General features: G+C 36.4%; 1 protein-coding gene across 1 annotated transcript in view; it reads right to left on the bottom strand.

The window, feature by feature from the left end:
• Window positions 1–21,122, bottom strand: part of gfm1 (G elongation factor, mitochondrial 1) — a 72,832-nt gene that overhangs the window by 19,119 nt on the left and 32,591 nt on the right. Inside the window, exons 9-11 of the mRNA XM_039756350.1 lie at window positions 16,488–16,625; window positions 311–412; window positions 123–179 (exon numbers count right to left, since the gene is read on the bottom strand). Coding sequence (XP_039612284.1) covers window positions 123–179; window positions 311–412; window positions 16,488–16,625 — 297 coding nt within the window. The remainder of the gene's footprint in view (window positions 1–122; window positions 180–310; window positions 413–16,487; window positions 16,626–21,122) is intronic.

The following is a 21,122-nucleotide window of genomic DNA, read 5'->3' as shown; positions in this document are numbered from 1 at the left end:
AATTAACTTGTCCTTTCATTATTATTCCCCCTCCATTCCGTGCAGAACTTTTTATTTATCCAATGTGGCAACTTCAATATTGATTATTGGTACCTTTGTGTTTTGAGGAATAGGATACTCACATTGTTCAAGGGCTTCATAGAGACTGATATTACTGGATCAGGAACATGAATGGATTCCTACAAAAGAAATAAAAACACTGATATTTAATAGATACTGAGTAGGTTACATATGCCTATCTACCAATGAGTATCTGCATAATTAAAACAAAACAAAAAAAAGTAAATGCAATCAAAACAATTCTACTAACCATAGATAAACTGGAAGTTGCTCGTGCAGTAAATGTGTCTCCACTGGCACAATCAATTCCAAACAAGGCGCAAATATCACCAGAATAAACTTCATCGACATCCTAGAATATAAAATTAAATAATTGTAAAATCAAATTTAACTATAAAAACTTATCATAATCCATGTGTGTCTATATATACACTGTGTATGCTTTAATATTAGGGCTGTCAGAGTGCGCACCACTATTCAAATATAATTATTTATTTTTAAAAAAAGGTCTTACTTGAAGGCAAAAGCTGACAATCGATTGCAAAAGAATGGTTGTTTGTTTTACTTGCAATAATTCTGGCCTTGTATTACTGACATGCTATTCAATACTGCACTATTTTACTGATTTGTTTTTGCACTTCACTTCCACAATCAGCCTTTTCATAATTTTGAATGGTTAGCCTGAGTAAAAAAAAGCCAGACTACATTTTTCTAATTGCTACTATGATGCCTTAAAAGTATGATTATGCGTCTGATTCTGTCCCATGCACTCTTAAACTTGAGGTCCATAATTGTTTAATGCTAATACTTTCTCATTAAAGCAAATAGAAAATAACTCATAATTCTGATTTTCCATTTTTTACAACTATTTCAAATCTCCATTTTAAAGAGCCTTATCAGTGTCAGCCAACACACCATGTACCAAAATTAGCCTCTCTTACATAAGGATGTTTTTTTAAAGTTGATATCATGTTACTGGATCAGCCAATTTTGATTGTTTTTTCCTTTCTTTATATCTTTAAAGAAACTTTTTACACTAAGCTCTTGTATAGCCAGATGTAGAGATTATATATGTCCTATATTAGACTTGTAACTTGGGTATTTTAATAATTAAACTACAGACCACAGGTGTTACCTGTAGGCATATTGTTCAGTGACCAAAAAAATACTAAAATAAATTAAATTTACTTAAAATACATACTTTTTAAAGTAATAAAATGTGTATAGAAGATTCTTCCTCATAATCCCAAGCTGCAGTATTGTTTAATTTCTTCTGTAATGTATTTATCGAGGCAAAGCTTCATTTAAAAAGTAGCTTTCACTATATGTCTAACAAAAAATATACATTTTCTCACACACCGATTCAAATAATTGATACTGGCAGTTAAACACTGCTTAAATGTAAATATACATGCACTTTTAGGTTTTAATCATTTTTATCAATTGCACTACAGTTTTTTTATCTGTTAAAATAAACATTTACTATATATAGTTGTATTTCCCCAGTGTACCAGCTAGACATTTCTGATTTTTGAGGTGTACTTATTCAATTTTAATTATGCAGTACTTGTGTCATACAGTATCAGTTTTGTTAAGAGACAATTAAATAATAAACACAGTACAAACCTTAAAAAAAAAAAAAAACCAACAAATCTATTAAATATTTGTAAGATGTTTATTAAGAAGATACACGCTAACATGCTTAAAGTGTTTACAAGTAAAACAGAGTAATTTTGAAGTTAAGCTAACAAGTCTCTTGTTTACTAAGCAGCAATTTCAAACTCTTATTTTTTCATTTTCTAATTGAAAATGTAAGCGCCTTTGCTTAACACAAGCTCACTCACCATCCAAACTCTGAAAAGCAGTGTTCATTTTAATTAAAGGATGAAATAAAAAAGGTTTCAATTAATTAAAGTAGCTTTTCTTGGTGTTCGCCTAATTGCACAGGATGACTCCTCAGATTCCTTTTTTCAGTTTATTACTCCATTTTCTTTAATGTAAAGGCTAATATCCTAATCATCCCTCTCTCTGGTAAAGCCTACCTTGTTGCTCTCTGTAAAGGATCACTACAACTAAACTACTGTATAGCTTGGAAAAAGAAGATGCTGAAAAATTGTTTTTTTTGTGATTGGTCAGTTTACTGTTCATCAATAGAGTCTTTTGTAGTGAAAATCAGCCCATGTAGATCAGCAGGAGAATCACTAGTCGTATTTGGCTGCTGGTTTGACATATAATGATAAAACTATCTTAATATATAATACGCTACCGTGGCTGTTCGTTTGTCTGTCCAAGATTTTAAATCACCTGTAGCTCGCAAACTGTTTGAACTATTGACCTGAAATTTAGTACACATATACTGCGTGAAGTCTACTATCCGCTTTCGGGGTGATGATTGACCTACATGGTTATCCCTCTTTTTATTTTTATTTACTGTAGAATCAACTCTTGGCAGCAGCCAGCAGGCTGGGCGTGTGGCACATGCGGACGCCGGGCATGCAGCACTCATCCCTACCACCTTCGCCGTCACTTCCCCTACCTCTTCATATCTTAAATCATTTTTGAGGCAGATTGTTGACTTAAGTGCCAGCTTAAGTGAAAAATTAAACAAAACGTACTAAGTAATTGCAACAAAAACACTGACTTAATCAGTTTTAATGTGAAAAAATGCCGACGAAAGAAGAGAAGAAGCAGGCCACTAGGGTGGAGAAAAGAAGAGCTGCTCAGGAAGCAGCAAGAGCGTCAACCTCTGAGCAGATGAATGCTAAACGTACAGAGAAAGAGGATGAAAACTATGAATGCTCAAGTCAAGTGTATTCACTGCACGTTATCATGCAGTGCACCGTTACTGGAAGGGTATAATTAAAAATATCCAAGGCACTTTTAATAAAATATAGCTGTATCTGTAAAGCGGAATAAAGTAAACAGATTGCAAAAGTATCTAATCAGGGTCCACACAATCACAGTAGGTGCCAGCTGGCTTTTTATTCTGAAAGTGGCAATATAAACAATACACTGTCACTGCTAGTTGGACACCTCCAAAATAATAAAAAGTCCACCTTCTACCTACCAGCCTCTTGCCTGTTCTTTTACTTCATTCCTCTACTCACCTTGTCTTGGTCTACATAAAAAACTGACCAGTATTCCTCTTGATCCTCAAGAGAACAATGAGCCATCGAGCCATAAGAGCATCCATGAAAATTAATTTAAATGCTTATAAGCCACACACACTTGGATATATTTATATTAACATATTTTTAATTTTTTTATTATTATTATTTGTGGTGTCTCTGTAAAGCATGTTGCGCTTACTACAATGTTGTTGTGTGGGTCTCATCTGTAGCTCTTAGCAATGTCCTATTCTACAAACAGGCAAAATAAGCTTTATTGTTGTCTTAGTTATCCAAACAGGAGCCGTTTCTCCACCACACACAAAAACCCGGCCCGCATGCAAAGATGCTGATGTCCTCCTGTATTCCCTCCCTTCTCAGATTAAAAGAGTAGATAAACTTCCAGCACAAGTTAAAAAAAAAAAAAAAAAAAACACAGACGGTGCACACCTGGCCAAGTCAGCAGCCAGTTTTAAAATGTTGCCTGTTCAATCATCGGGCAACAGACACGTTAGTTACTCAGTGAGCCTGTGAACTTTCAGTTGCACCAGCAACAGACAAGCTATCCCTGCCTGTGTTAACAAAGTTTCAGCGTACAGCGCAGTTGTGGGTTTTTTTAGGGTCTCAAAAATCTCACTATATATACACAGTATGTGTGTACATACAGTGGTGTGAAAAACTATTTGCCCCCTTCCTGATTTCTTATTCTTTTGCATGTTTGTCACACAAAATGTTTCTGATCATCAAACACATTTAACCATATTATAAAAATATGGTTAAATAAATATATAAATATAACACAAGTAAAAACAAAATGCAGTTTTTAAATGATGGTTTTTATTATTTAGGGAGAAAAAAATCCAAACCTACATGGCCCTGTGTGAAAAAGTAATTGCCCCGTGAACCTAATAACTGGTTGGGCCACCCTTAGCAGCAATAACTGCAATCAAGCGTTTGCGATAACTTGCAATGAGTCTTTTACAGAGCTCTGGAGGAATTTTGGCCCACTCATCTTTGCAGAATTGTTGTAATTCAGCTTTATTTGAGGGTTTTCTAGCATGAACCGCCTTTTTAAGGTCATGACATAGCATCTCAATTGGATTCAGGTCAGGACTTTGACTAGGCCACTCCAAAGTCTTCATTTTGTTTTTCTTCAGCCATTCAGAGGTGGATTTGCTTGTGTGTTTTGGGTCATTGTCCTGTTGCAGCACCCAAGATCGTTTCAGCTTGAGTTGACGAACAGATGGCCAGACATTCTCCTTCAGGATTTTTTGGTAGACAGTAGAATTCATGGTTCTATCTATCACAGCAAGCCTTCCAGGTCCTGAAGCAACAAAACAACCCCAGACCATCATACTACCACCACCATATTTTACTGTTGGTATGATGTTCTTTTTCTGAAATGCTGTGTTCCTTTTACGCCAGATGTAACGGGACATTTGCCTTCCAAAAAGTTCAACTTTTGTCTCATCAGTCCACAAGGTATTTTCCCAAAAGTCTTGGCAATCATTGAGATGTTTCTTAGAAAAATTGAGACGAGCCCTAATGTTCTTTTTGCTTAACAGTGGTTTGCATCTTGGAAATCTGACATGCAGGCCGTTTTTGCCCAGTCTCTTTCTTATGGTGGAGTCGTGAACACTGACCTTAATTGAGGCAAGTGAGGCCTGCAGTTCTTTAGACGTTGTCCTGGGGTCTTTTGTGATCTCTCGGATGAGTCGTCTCTGCGCTCTTGGGATAATTTTGGTCGGCCGGCCACTCCTGGGAAGGTTCACCACTGTTCCATGTTTTTGCCATTTGTGGATAATGGCTCTCACTGTGGTTCGCAGGAGTCCCAAAGCTTTTGAAATGGCTTTATAACCTTTACCAGACTGATAGATCTCAATTACTTCTAATCTCATTTGTTCCTGAATTTCTCTGGATCTTGGCATGATGTCTAGCTTTTGAGGTGCTTTTGGTCTACTTCTCTGTGTCAGGCAGCTCCTATTTAAGTGATTTCTTGATTGAAACAGGTGTGGCAGTAATCAGGCCTGGGGGTGGCTACGGAAATTGAACTCAGGTGTGATACACCACAGTCAGGTTATTTTTAACAAGGGGCAATTACTTTTTCACACAGGGCCATGTAGGTTTGGATTTTTTCTCCCTAAATAATAAAAACCATCATTTAAAAACTGCATTTTGTGTTTACTTGTGTTATATTTGACTAATGGTTAAATGTGCTTGATGATCAGAAACATTTTGTGTGACAAACATGGAAAAGAATAAGAAATCAGGAAGGGGGCAAATAGTTTTTCACACCACTGTACATACATACATAGAATGCAGAATGTATTCAGACTTCTTCACTTTGTGCTTGTAAATTAAACAAATGTAAACTAAAGAACACAGAGAAATTTAAAATGCTGCCAATCTAGACATGAATGAAAATGTTTTATTACAATTTTATTTAAATGTATTACCAAAAAAAAGAAAAAACCTTTTGACATAGCTGTTTGTTTCTTGTGATACTAATCACTAGTACAGAGTGCTCATGTAAGTACTTTTTGCGTAAGAGTGAAACTATAAAAGCGAGTGAATTATTAAAAATAACAATAGCAACATTTATGTACTGTATACAGTTGGTTCAGAAAGTATTCTAACCTCTTCACTTTCTGCACACTTTAATTGTACTGTAGATTTAATTTTAAATTGATACATTCAAAAAGCCATAATGACAAAGTGAAAATGTCTTCATCAAACAACATCAATAATAAAAAGGATATTAGAAATGCCAAAAAGTAAGAGAACATTATAAAAAAGAAATTTCAGCAGTGAAGTGACCAGTAACATTCCAGGTGAAAGATTAAGGAAATACTAAGCCATGTGAACAAAAGAGACAGAAGGAATTACTATTGCTAAAATATTAAACTTATTGTTCAAGTATGCACTACATAAAAGGTGAGTGAGCTGATGAGAATAACTAAAGGGCAGTAAAGGAAGCAATTATGAGACAAGACAAGGAAACACATATCTGATGTGTTACAGGACAACTCAATATGAGTTTAGAAATAGAACAATGTTTTTCAATAAAATGGCAGTTTTCTAAAAATAGAACAAAAGCTTTTCATTATAATGAGGAACATTATTATATATCTTCATTTTACAAGCATTTCAGATAACAGTGAGACGCTTATCAACAAAATACAACGGAGGGAGGCCATGTTAATTTTAGAATTACGAGTATTACCTAATTTCCATCAAATTTGTATCAGGTAATGATGTTCATATATGTAAGACAAATACACAGGGGGTTCAAGGTTTTATTGCATGAAAGATGTAACTTCAACCCAGTTAGATGTATCTGTGGCTAAGTAAGAAGCAGAACCCTGGCATCTTCCAATACTATCCAGTATGTGTTCAAAACAGTACAACTGCTGAATGGATTGGCAGGTCCCATGACTTGACTCGGATTGAAGATCTTATTGATTTCAATAGTTTACAATCATATATTACTATGATGAAAATCCCTGTTTTTGACTGGTGCCCCTGAAGGTGATGACAACAAGTCAGAACATCCTATGGCCATACAGTTTCAAGATCATGTCATCCATAATGATAATCACTACAAAGTGCTCTCATATGCTATTTGTATAGTTCTTCAAACCACAAAGCCTGTTAATAAAATTTTCCTGTCAAAAAAACTGATATTATCCTTTACTACAACTCAAAGAATAATGAGATTTATCACCAAAGGCTAATCAGCAATGCTCTGCTAGCTGGAGTAGTCTTTTGACAATGTTCAAGTATTTGCAATCTGTACCAAGGTGTTATGGGAAAACATCACATTCAAAAATAATTGTGAAGGATAACATTACATAGGTTATGGTTAATAAGTAAAATATTGCCCTATTCCTGATTTCCTCTATTTTTATGAAATCTTCCGGCTTACTGTAAATCTAATATTAGACTAAAGGTGTTTGAGTGAACAAATAGCCTTTTTTCTTTTTAAACTTAGGTCTTTTATTTGATTAATAAAATGCTTCAAACATGAACTGCTTGCTTCAGATCGTGCCATTAAATCTCTGTGGGTTTAGATCTGGACTTTAAGTATGCCTAAAATTCGGTTGCTTGCCATCATTACATGTGATTTTATGTTTTGGAACATTTTCTTACTACATGACCAAACTACACTATAACTTTCATTCACAGACAGTTGACCAGGCATTCTCCTTAAAATACTGTCATAAAAAGCACAATTCACCGTTCATTCCATTACAAGTCATCGAGCAAAGCATCCCCATACTATCCTAATATTACAACCATGAGAAGACTGTTGGTATGACATTTTTAGTATGGAATGCCTTGTTTGCATTACATTATACATAACATGTCTTTGAAAGTGACATTTTTGCCTTTTCTCGCTATAGAACATTCACCTAAGCACTTCCTGGAAATATGATTGGCAGCAGTTCTGTTTGCTACTCTCCTATGAAACCCATTGTTTTTTTCTGATTGTGATATTATGGACAATCTGTCTTAGGTGGGAATGGTTGCTTCAGTCTATCCTAATAACTTTATCATCTGCAAAGCAGTAAAATATAAGAGATAACTGCATCACTGGGAGACCAGAATGGACCAGGCTCTACTGACAAACAACACAGTGTTTCGTCGATTCTGGTCACAGAGTGATGCGGTTATCTTGAATGTCTACCTTGCAGAGGACAAGGTTATGAGGAAAAACTGAAGGAACTATTCTTACATAAATATGAATATTTATATGACATAATTTGTCACATTTCCTTCTAAATCTAAATTCTGGTCCAGATTCATATGCATTGATTTTTTTTGTCAAAGTTTTCATTTAGCTCACCTAATTGACTGTCTTTTGGAAATTTTGCAAATTTGGAAGTTACACAGAAAAATGGCATGGAAAGCTCTCTCAACCACCACTCTTCTGCTTTAAAACAATGCCCTATTTCCCTCAACCTGGCTTTGTGCGATTACACCTTGTTCCTTAATCTGAAGGGCTTCCTCTGAGAGAAATGCTACACCAGTGATGATAACATCAGTCCAGCTACATAAGACTGGTTGCATAAGCAAGACACAATGTTTTAATTAAGCAGTAACTAGAAATGCTTTGTTCATGTTATAACCACCACTATGAACCTGGAAGAAGAGTTTACATTTAAAGCAATAACATTTTATTGAAGGTTACAGACAACTTGTCATAATGTATTTAACAACAATGCTGACTTCCACAAATTTCCCACATGACAGCAAAATTATCCCGCATGCAAGGAGCATACACCAATTAATAATTTTAATCCCTTGAAAAATCAATGTTTTTGGGGCATCTCTGCAAATAAATTTTAAAATCTGATTACGATGTTATAAATCAGTCAGTTCCTATTATGGGGTGTGTAAGAAAAGAACTGTAGTAGTCGTTGGGCAGCTCCACGCAGGTTGGGAGGAAAGGCAGCGATCTGCAAGCTATACTGAATACTGAAAGACTAGCTGAGGCTAGATGCTTCAGGGGAAGCCACACATTTAGCAAGGAAAGGGTCCATCATTTGACAAGGGGGGTAATTCTTCCATATACTTTACTGGCGAAAGAATTACCCCCCTGTAAGATAGCACTGATCAACACCAGGTCTGTGATAAATAAAACTTTTGTTCATTACGGAAACCTGAATTCATGGAGCCGACTTCAGTGCATTTACTGAGATGGTACCCCCAAGTTGTAATTTCTTGAATTCACCCAGGATTACCGGCCGAGTAGGAGGTCTTGTTACTATTTTTAAAAATGGTTTTATTTGTAAAAACCTAGATGTGGAGCTATACTCAAGTTTTGAAGCTCAACTTTATGAAATTAATGGTGAATCACTTGTTTTTACAGTTGTGTACAAACCACCGAAGGTAAATAGGATTTTATTTTAGAATTTTCTGAATTTTTAAATTTCATTTATTTCAAATTATGATAAATGTTTGATTGTTGGGGATTTAAATATTCATGTCTGCTGCCCTGGCAAGCCAATGGTAAATGATATTTTGGCTCTTATTGATTCATTTAATTTTAAACAGCTTGTTAATGCACCCACACATGAACAGGGACACACCCTGGACCTTGTATTAATCCATGGTATTGAGTTAAGGAATATAGAAATACAAGGTGTCTCTTTTTCTGACCACTATCCTGTTTTATTTGATGCGTCTCTAGCTCCGAATGCCTTGCCTGCTCATGCCATCTTACAGAGACGTTGTGCTCGATTGTTAAATGATGAGGCTGTGAATAATTTTGCATCACTTTCAGTGTTGACACTGACGAAGATGTTGATGTCATTGTTTCCATGTTTAATTCTATCTGTTTAACTACCCTGGAAACTGTTGCTCCTTTAAGAGATTGTTGTGCTAAATCCAAGTGTGCACCTTCAGTCATTCAGTGACGTTAAATCATTGCGGCGCTCGTGTAGGCAGGCTGAGTATAAATGGAAGGACAAATTGCAGATATCTTTTGGGATGTTTAGATCTAGTCTTCTCAGCTTTCAAAAAGCTGTCGTGCAGGCTAAAACATTAATTTTCGAACTTGGTGTCTACCAATTTTAATAATCCAAGGTCATTATTTTATGCAGTGGACTCTGCTTTAAACCCACATTTCCAGCTGTCATGACTTGTCTCTGGACACCTGTGAACAGTTTCTCAGGTTTTTTATTGAAAAGATTGATATAATACGAGCCTGTCTAGTATCATCCCCTTACGATGCTCCCTGTCCTCCTGTCTGTAATGCTGTGCTAGACCAGTGTCAACCAGTGTTCTCTTTCTACGTTTATAGACATTATAAATGGACTAAAGGTTACTTTTTGCCCTTCTGATATTATTCCAATACGCTTATGGAAAACATCACTAAATAAACTCGCTCCACATATATTACATATTATTAATTTATCTCTTACCACTGGAATTGTGCCTGCCTATTTTAAACATGCAATGGTAAAGCTCTTATTGAAAAAAAACCTAACCTTAGTAAGGAGGACTTAAATAATTTCAGACCACTTTCTCAACTACCCTTTTTATCTAAAATACTTGAGAAAGTTGCTTTGCAGCAACTTCAGAGTTTTTTGGATTTTAATGGTGGTCATGAAATTTTTCAGTCAGGTTTTAGAACTTATCACAGCATTTGAAACGGCTTTACTCAAGGTTGTTAACGATATTTTACTTTCAGTTAACTCTGGGGTTTCGACAGTCTTAGCGCTTTTGGATTTAACTGCAGCCTTTGATACCATCGATCACAACATATTGTTGTCAAGGCTCAACAAGTGGTTAAGGATCCGAGGGGGTGCACTAGATTGGTTTCAATTTTATTTCACAAATAGGACCTTTTCTGTTGGTAACAAGTCTGTACTTTCCTCTGCTCATCTGAAATATGGTGTTCCACGAGGCTTTATTTTGGGCCCTTTGTTATTTTCCTTGTATTTGCTACCCCTTGGGTCCATATTTTGCAAATATGGTATTTCATTTCATTTCTACGCCGATGATACCTAGATTTATTTACCTATGACTAAGGAGTCCTTAAAGTTGCTACACGAATGTTATGATGAGGTCAACCATTGGATGGCCGTAAATATTTTGAATCTCAATCACAGTAAGACTGAAGTTGTTTTATTTGGACCAATGGCTTCAGATGGGGCTATCAGGGATCAGCTCGGCTCATTAGCTGGGTTTTGCAAACCCCATGTCAAAAATCTTGTGGTTATCTTTGATTCTGATCTTTATTTTAATAAACAGATTTCGTCCATTGTTAAGAGCTGCTTTTTTCAGCTTAGACTGCTTACTAGAGTCAAACCGTTTCTTGGGGCACTCTGATTTGAAGAAGGTATGCCATGCTTTTATTGTATCGCGCCTCGATTATTGTAATTCACTTTATTCTGGAATCAGTAAAGCTCATCTTTCTCGGCTGCAGATGGTTCAGAATGCTGCTGCTCATTTTCTTACTGGGTCTCAGAAAGTTGTGTCCATTACTCCAATTCTGGCCTCTCTTCATTGGCTCCCAGTTAAATTTAGGATTCATTTTAAAATCTTACTTTTGGTTTATAAGTCATTAAATGGTGTTGCCCCATCCTATCTACCGAGTTGCTGATTCCATACACACCAGTCCACTCTTTACGTTCCTCTCAACAGCAATTGTTAGTTGTGCCAAAGTCTGAGATGAAGACAAGGGGTGATCGTGCCTTTGCAGTTCTAGCACCTAAGTTATGGAAATTGTTTATCTTTTAATCGGTTCTTTTAACTTATATGTTTTAGTATTTATGTAATTTTTGCACTTTGTTTTACTGATTTTTTTATTTTATTGTACAGCACATTGGTGTTTTAAAATTGTGCTTTATGAATAAATTTTGATTTGATCCATCAAGAAGTGTGGTGGAATGTAAAAAAAATTAATATCTTGCTTATATAGGTTAAGTATATTGTCTGTGTCTTTAATTGAAAAATTAGCTTTATACTTTTATTTTACTTTTTAATCCAGTCAATTTATCAAAAAAGATCTGCAGGTAGTCCTAACTGAAATTCTAAAGCTGGAATTTACTGCCAGGCTGGAAAGCCTAAGGAAATACATGTGTCATGAGTTGAAAGGCCATAAATAGACCGACAACAAGGTTAGCCTGGAGTGTAAGCGACACTACATTCTATGAGCCATTCCTCAGGAAGCGACATTTATGGCTCTAAGAGAGAAGCAGGTTTGAAAGGACAGTTTACAATTGATTAGCGATTTCTTGTTTGTTTAAAAATATTGACAATACTAGAACAAAATTGAACTTGCAGGGGTGTGTTATGCCAAAGATACTGTATTTCATTAGTGAAAGGCCCAGGAAGGGTGCAAGATGTGTGTCCAGCAGCAGCTACTGCAAAGCCACAATAAGGGCAGATTTGCAAAGGCATGCAGTCTCTCTGTCATTTTTCATCCTGAAGATGAATAACCAGATGATGACCTGAAGAGAGCTTACCAGAAAGTATTAAGTGTAACTGCAGGTTTATGTGCCACCTGAAACTACACATTTAGCACTACAGTAATCCCTCCTCGATCGCGGGGGGGTTCTGGAACGCAAGATGAAAATCCGCGAAGTAGGAACCATATGTTTGTATAGTTATTTTTATATATTTAAGCCCTTATAAACTCTCCCACACTGTTAACATTATTAGAGCCCTCTAGACATGAAATAACACCCTTTAGTCAAAAGTTTAAACTGTGCTCCATGACAAGACAGAGATGACAGTTCTTTCTCACAATTAAAAGAATGCAAATGGATCTTCTTCTCTTCAGGAGCAGAGAATTTGAGAGAGAGAGCGAGCGCTCGCAAAGAAAAGCAAACAATCAAAAAAATCAATATGTGTGCTTTTAAGTTTCCTGCGGCATTTTTTAGAGGAGCGTCAGTATCTTCTAAGCAAACAGCCTCTGTGCAAACAGCCCCTCTGCTCACATCTCCTCCGTCAGGCGCAGAGAACGTCAGAGAGAGAGAGAGAGAGAGAGAGCGAGATTAAAGCAAACAATCAAAAAATCAATAAGTGTGCTTTTGGAAGCACTGCGATAAAGCGGCATTTCTTAGAGGTGCGTCCGTATCCACTAGGCAAACAGCTTCTGTGCAAACAGCACCTCTGCTCACAGCCCCTCCGTCAGGCAGAGAATGTCAGAGAGGGTGAGAGAGGCAGAGACAAGCGCAAACAATCAAGCTCCGCGTGGGATGCATATCTTATAGCATTGAGGAGTTTTAGTTAATATGTAATACATGCTCTGATTGGGTAGCTTCTAAGCCATCTGCCAATAGCGTCCCTTGTATGAAACAACAGGGCAAACAAACTGAGGAAGCGTGTAGCATAAATTAAAAGACCCATTGTCCGCAGAAATCCACGAACCAGCGAAAAATCCGTGATATATATTTAGATGTGCTTACATTTAAAATCCGCGATAGAGTGAAGCCGCGAAAGTCGAAGCGCGATATAGCGAGGGATTACTGTACTAGGATACATGGTATGGTTTGCAAACGCTCATATCTGTACTTTTATATCATAGGTATATTGACTATGATGCATAATAATTAAAAGCATAACTCTTTATCCTTCCTGTTAGTTTAGTCTAATTGCCTGAGTTTATAGATGTAAAAAGAAAGGGAGGAGGAAGTACTGAAATTCAGTACAAGACAAGAGTATGAGAATAAGGGATTTGAAACAATTTCTTAATGTTTATACAGTAATCCCTTGTTTATCGGGGAGATAGGTTCCAAGGCCGGCCGCAATAACTGAATTTCCGCGAAGTAGGGACACCATATTTATTTAATTATTTAACGTGTATTTGGACGTTTTTAAACCCTCCCTGTACTATTTACAACCCACCCTTTACTCTATTAATAACAGGGACAACTGTTAAGCAATATGAAATCAGTAGATAAGTTTACAGTTACTGTATAGCGAAGTACACGTACCTATATATGACGTGATGATGGTGATGAATATGCTGTGCAGTAAAAATGATGAAAAGGTGAGGATGACTTACTGCGCAGCCGATGACTGTATTTTACGTCTCTTCAGACGGCGGTGCCATTTCCTGGGGCACCTCTTCCACAGTTTCCAAAGGTGTATCCGTAGTAGTAATAGGAACTGGCTCTTTTTTGCGAGGCTGCAAAAACATTGTGATCGGCAGTTGCTGCCGGTGCTTCTTTTTCCGGTCGAAGAGCAGCTTGTAGGCGGTCATGACGTCGTCGACCTTGTTTCATAATTGGACCGATTGAACCATATCGTCGTCCCATTCCTGTGACCGCTCTTGCAGATCCTTAGGCAATCTGCAGCCACAGCCGCAAACGTTCTCCCTTCCTTCAACATATCCAGAAGTTTCACCTTCTCAGTGATCATCATCATTCTTCATTGGCGTTTAGGCTAAGCATCAGCCTTGGAAGAAGGAGCACGTTTGGGAGTCATTGCAGGGGGTGAAAATTGAAGCGAAGTTCAACACAAAGAAACCACAAAAAAAATCACACACAGTACAGTGTAAAGAAACCGGTCGGCGAGAAAGCTTGAAGCGAAATGGCCATGACAGAGAGACAAGGGGAGATGTTGTGGGATCTGGGCATCAGTCAAAGCACCAATCACGGGCCCGATTAGAAAGCGGGGAAGCTGTGATTTGTCATCTCCCTCCCATGTACAGCCCGTGTTACAACGCACTTAGTCACCGAACTTGTTTTGTTGTTCTTAGACTAGGAAATACTACTACTATATTTAAAAACCTGCAAAGTCGTGAATCCGCGAAAAGTGAACCGCAAAGGTGCGAGGGATTACTGTATAATAAAGAGTACAAAGGGGAGAATAAGGCCATCTAGAACATTATCAAGACAAAACAAGACCATTCAAGAAAGAGGTCAGAAACATCCAGAAAAAATATAAAAATAAGGGATACATGTAGTCATTATTGCTTCACTATTCTCTGATGCTGAAGAATTTGATGACAATTGCTTAAACTGTGATACTGATACTATTCATGTTAAAGAGAGGCACTGCATTACTTTCAAAATGTCATGCTGTTGCCTTCCATGCTCTAAAGTAACTATAGCTGTAGTAATGGTTTGGGACAGAATAATTAATTGGCCCCATCTTAATCTATTTGATTAAAAAGTCACTTGGACGCTGCACACACTGAGCATATAAGTGCACAGATGTTATAAAGGGGGCTGTTTTGAACGATGTTGGTCAGAGCTCTTGCTTGCATACTGCATATTGGTGTATAAATACAATATACATATTCCAAGTACAGTAACAGATTTCTCCATAACCATTCATTGTACATACCATAATATCAGAGTAAGATTTCAGTGTTTGGCCAGTAGTCAACCACAACAGGACCTACTGATTAGGCACACTGCCTATACAACTTTTACATGGTGTCTCATGGGATCCCAGACACGATGCACACCTCTGAAGGAAGACTAAAACTTAAAAATGCAGAACTTTAAAGCATGCCACTAGACACTATTAAACTGCCTACAAAATCTTCAGTGGTAAATCCAGCATAATGGTTAATGTTAACTATGTAGCCAACCACTGGTTAGATACCAACCTATTTATTCAAAAAGTCTCTTCCTGTTGCATAAATATCTTCTTTTGGAAACTAAATCCATTGTTTATCAGGATTCATATTAAATAAAAAGGATAAGCATTGTAATTTGCAAAACTATAAAATAAAAAATAACTGCAGAATTACACTGTCTCCTATAAAAGTATATACTAAAGCAGGAGTTGGAGCTGTACCTTAAGTTTTCTGGAGTCAGGAAGCTTTTGGCAACAGCTTCACAACACTAGTTATAACAACTTTAGTGATCAAAGAGAAACTGAAAAATAAAAACGTGCTTAGGTTTACTTCTGAATCTATTAACAGGCCAGGATCAAATGTTTTTGATCACCCTCATGCATAAATAGTAAAAGTTACCAAGGACAGTAGTTTAGGTAGGCATTTTTAATAAATTCAAATCTCAATTCTCTGATGCTTTAAAAATGCACACTGAAGAGGAAATGACAAGCATTGTTGGGCCAAACAGTCTGTTTTTGTTAAAAAGTGCATATTTTTTAAAAAGTTCAATTGTTCTCTTAGAAGCAAAATAGAAAAACATAAAAGTAGCTAAAGAAAAAAGGCATGCACACACAGTATAAAGAAGCAACATACAGCAATTTATAAGATTGTTAAAAAAAATACAATACACTTTACAGTGCCTGGGATTAAGGCATCAGAGGCAATTATTGTCTACGAACTTTTCCAAAAACATACTGCTTGGAACTAAAAACTCTTTCACAGCCAGCTCCTCCTCCCGGTCATAGAAGTGAGAAGGCTTTGTGCACAAAGAGTTGGAGTAACTCAAATAACATGTAGTGTATTGTTCTCAACACAGAGATTTAACTCTCTCTGGAACATCTGAAGTCAAAAATTGGTTTGTTTAGGTTATATTCAAGGCTAGGTTATTGTCACTACACAACTATTCAGCTTCTTTACTGTAGCGTAGCTTTGGCTACTTCAAACAGATGTCTTATATGTCAAGATATTCAACATCTATGTCTAGGTCCACCAGATGCACCAACATCCAAACCTATGCTAATTTAATGTACATAATCATTTGATTGACAGTTGACTTCTATCATTTAAAAATGTAAATATATAAACAAAAAACTAGGTAATGCAACATTTCAAGATGGAAACAGTTAAACTATAACTTAAGATGCAAACAGGTGTGACTGAGTCTCTCTCATGCAATGTCATACATACTGTTCATTTACTAAGCAACCCAAAACAAAAATTAACTTTTAGTTTCTTACCTCCATTTGATCTGAATGCAATCGAACCAATCGCTGTACTCTAATTTTCTTGCCAGTTCTTGTATTATAAATATATTCACTTTTTCTCAGAGTACCCTGGTAGACTCTTATGTACGTAAGTTGTCCAAATCGACCAGCCTTTAAAGTAAATATAAAAAAAAAAAACAAAACAAAAAACAAACATGCCATCAAGGGAAACATTGTGGAAGAATAATTTTAGGGTAACATAGCATTCATCTTAAAGAAATAGCATAAAGGGTTAATAAATATCGGAAACGAGATAAAGATTTGGTTCAGGGACAATGCTGATATGGTCAAGTAAATAAAGAATGTACCAAAAGGAAGGTTGATGTAATATACAAAATGTACTGAAGGATGACTAAAAGATCAGCGGAGGTCCTATAAACTAGAATGGATAGTTGTTATATGCACAGAAATTCCAAGGGTGGTGGCTCATCTCAAAAGGTATAAGAACAACCAGAATATAATATAATAGACTTTTATATAAATCATTTGGGTGTAATAAAATGTGCATTGCATTGATTGACACTGTATGTAAATTCAGTAGTTTATAAAATGAACATCTATCCTTTGTTTCTCAATTCTGACAATGTAACAGACTGCTTTTGAAGAATGCTCCCTCCAAGGCATTTTGCGGAGAAGTAATTAAAATGTACAATGAACAGCTTTTCTTCAGCCTGATTACTGAATTGTTCTATTAGAGGATATTTCTTTCTTTAATAAAATGTACAGAAAAGCCAAGCAAAATTACATTGTTTATTGGCTAACTAAAAGTATTACAAGATGCAAGCTTTCTTGCCTGAAGAAGGGGCCTGAGTTGCCTCGAAAGCTTGCATATTGTAATCCTATTAGTTAGCCAATAAAAGGTGTCATTTTGCTTGGCTTTTCTCTACATTCATAATGGCTAACACGGTACAACACCCAAGCACTTTAATAAAATGTTAAATTTCGACTACAGCATTTAGTTGTGATTTTTAAACAAATGTAACATAATGCAAATGAGAATTGAATGTATTAGCCTTTCTTTAAACTTAACTACTAACTAGTGTGTAAAATAATAAAGAAGGCTGCCCAACCCATAACAGAGATTTGAAAATTCAAAATATTGTTTTATTATACACAGATTTGCAGTTAATTGTGTGGGGGCGCACATAAATTTATGTTGTCGAATACAGGTTTTATGTGTTGTACAAGTAGTACATGCAGACTCAAGACTATGAAGAGTGAGTGAAAATTATGTTAACATTTGAATGGCAGGAACAATTTATTGACAAAACATACTTTATATGTGCAAGGTGATTTACAGGAAAGTCTCAACCTGTTCGCAATCATGTTTAGCACGTACCATATTTGGCACAAAAATTGTATACAAGTATATACACAGCAGTACCATTGGTGTTAACATAACTTTGACTCACCCTGTAGTTTCTTCTCATGCTTGCATACACTGTTCATACAATTCCTACCATGTCATAATGCAGAAATATCAATATTACTCATAAGATAAAGAAAAAAGACAAGACAAAGTTGTTAAATGCAGTTGTAATGCAGTGAGAAGAAAAAAATGGACAAAATACATTGGTGCACTGCTATATTTATTTTAAGTTGGAAAATATTAAAGATTTGTTATATTATCCAAAGGAAACAATTACATTGTACATGTACATTGTTATTTAAGGATATAATATATGATACAGAGGTGAATCAAAAAGTAAAGTCAATTTGAAAATTACACAGTAACCACAATGGACAGAAGCAGACACAATACAAAACATTCAAAATGGCTTATGGGTAGTTCAAAAAATACAGCACATTCAAAATGGCTTATGGGTAGTTCAAACAGGCACAGCGCAGCACTCAGCCGCTAGTTTAGTTAAAGCCAAGGTTAAATGAACACATATGCTTTGCTGCAGGATTGCACCAATGTTGAACAATGCACTGTAGTGAGATTTTTTTTTTTTAGCTTTACTTTTAGATTCACCCTCATATAACCTACTGTCTTGAAACAGAATCCCTGGCAAGACAATTTAGCATGGGGTCACAAAAGACAATATAGTGATTAATATGATCCCACTATTATTCATTAATTCTGTTTACTAGCCAAGTATGCAATTGCTGAACATAAAAAAATCCTCACGTAGATTACATGTAAGACAGAAATACATTAATAAATACAAACATTACTTATCTATATAAAAAGCAACTACATTGATTCTGCACATGTCAGCATGGATGCCCTTTCAGAAATTTGCTTTATGCTTATACTTGTAGTTAGTTCAACTGCTTACTCTAAATGATTCCACAGTGTTGAATGGTTGGTTGTGTATTTAGTGTCCAGACCAGTTCTTGTTCTTCATTCAATACTAGAAAAACATCTGAAAGTATACTGACGCATGTTTTAACACCTCACATCCTACCTTATAATCTCCAAAGTAATTTCATATTTCAAACTAAATTCACTAAGTCGCCGATTCTTCAGTATCCATTGAAACTGCACACCACAGCAGAGTGTAATTTTGATATCTCAATTAAAAACCTAAGTGCACAACAATAAGGCTGTCAGATCGCACATTGCTATTCGAATATACAGCTAAAATTCCGTTACAATGAATATCGTTACAACAAAATTTTCATTACATCGAAGTATTTTTTATGGTCCCGACAGTTTTGACACAAGTCTATAGAAATCTCGTTACTATGAAGTATATTCAGCAAATACTTTCATTACAACGAAGTGACCTTGAAATGTTTGAATGAATCATCCAAAGCACATTCTTCAAACTTTCCTCGTACTATTTTTTGCTGTTTTGCTTATTGCTCGTCAACATTTCAAAAACATCCACTGGAATTTAACTCATTGTCACCCTCCCATAGAAACAGCAGACACAAAAAAAACAATTACAGTTCATACTAGAAAAAAAATACTTTTAATTTTTGCAGCTCTCGACTGTGGAAAAAAGAAAAAAGATGTTGCCAGTGAATTCGGAACTTCACCATCGACACTGTCAACTTTCTTGAAAGACCGAGCAAAAAAAGAAGAAAAATCTCAGGATGCAAATGTATGTGAATTACTGCATTTGAAGACCCTGAAAAATCAGTTTTAATGAAGTTCAGTGATGCTCGTTCAAGAAACATTACTATTATTGCGGCACTCATTCAAGAAAATGTGAGGTTTCTAAACTCTCTTGGGACCACCCACAACTGGACAACACGCCAAACAGCGTCCCTTAGTGCGATCACTACATCTGTGGAAGACTGTTTATCCATTGCTGGGGCAACAGCAGGCTCATAGCTCTGCTGTGGCTCTTCACCAAAGCAAACAGAAAAGATCTTGATGGGTGATTCAAGGAACATTGTAAATGCAGGGAACAGTATTACCTGGCCACAACCCTGTCTGACTGCTGTTTCGGTTTATAGGAGAGTGGCAGATCCCGCTACAATAAATAACCGTGCTGTTCCTGTGTCAACTGAATAAAGCTGGTTTTGCTAAAGTACTGAGACTCAGCCTCGTGTTCTGGAGTGCAAGACAGGGACTTATAGTGCGACCACCATCTTTTAGGATTCGCTTCTGTAGCGCTTCACTGCAGCGCTGCGAGCATGCTGTTGCCCTGCCCCGGCAACGGACAAATCTTACACAGATGCAGCAATCACGCTTCGGGACACACTTCAGCATGACGTTCCCATTGGGTGGGGGGGATCCCAAAAGAGTTCAGAAACCTCACAGTATGAAGAAGAAAAGGATGATTCGACTTTTGATTGACAACTGTGTTGCCCACAACATGCTTCTGCATTTAGATAATGTTCATGTTGAATTCTTCCCACCCAAATGTATAGCAGTGCTTCAGCGATAGGGATTGTGCATCATTCGCACCCTGAAAGTGTATTTTCGCAAGGAAATGCTGAGAAAACTTCTCGGCAGCATAACTTGTAGACAGGAGAAGATTAAAATTAATGCAAAAGAAGCTATTGAAATGATTGCAAACGCCTGGACGCAAGTTAAAGCAAGCAATATAGCAACAAATACAGAATCTCAATACAACAAAATATTTTTTAGGTCCCTGGCAGTTCGTTGTAATGGAATTTTACTTCAAACTTATTTAAAAAAGGTGTTTTTCGAAGGCAAAAGGTAAAATTAAAATGTTAAAGAACAGTTCTCTGTTTTACCTGCACTCATTTTGGCATTGAGTTGTTCCAGGTGCACTATGCAAAGTTACTGTACTCCGCTTCCATGATCAATCTTTTTGTAACACTAAGTGGTTAGCTAGGTATCTTCTTCAGTACAACTTATAGCCAGAACCCTTCACAACACTTTTTTGGTCCTGTCCAACAGCTCTGTACTTTGATATACAAGTGTACTAGGAACCGTTCTGCATTTGATTTGTCCCATTCAATTCTAAACCAAAGACCTGTGACTTCTTCACATTTGAAAAAATAAAAAAAGGTCTGCCTATTAAGTTTTTGTTCATTTTGTCTCACCCAATTCTGTACTCTGTTAGCTACTGGCCATTAGCACTTTTAGATCCGTGTCCGCAAACAGTACCTTAGCTTTCTATATTAAGTAAAGGATAGTCTCATAAAATTATTTTTGTGTCCTTTAGTGTCATTTTATCACTG

Source organism: Polypterus senegalus, chromosome 1, assembly GCF_016835505.1.
Source record: "Polypterus senegalus isolate Bchr_013 chromosome 1, ASM1683550v1, whole genome shotgun sequence".
In the NCBI taxonomy this organism is placed as follows: Eukaryota; Metazoa; Chordata; class Cladistia; order Polypteriformes; family Polypteridae; genus Polypterus; species Polypterus senegalus.
Note: the sequence above shows the minus strand (reverse complement) of the source record. Positions and strands in the feature narration are given on the sequence as shown.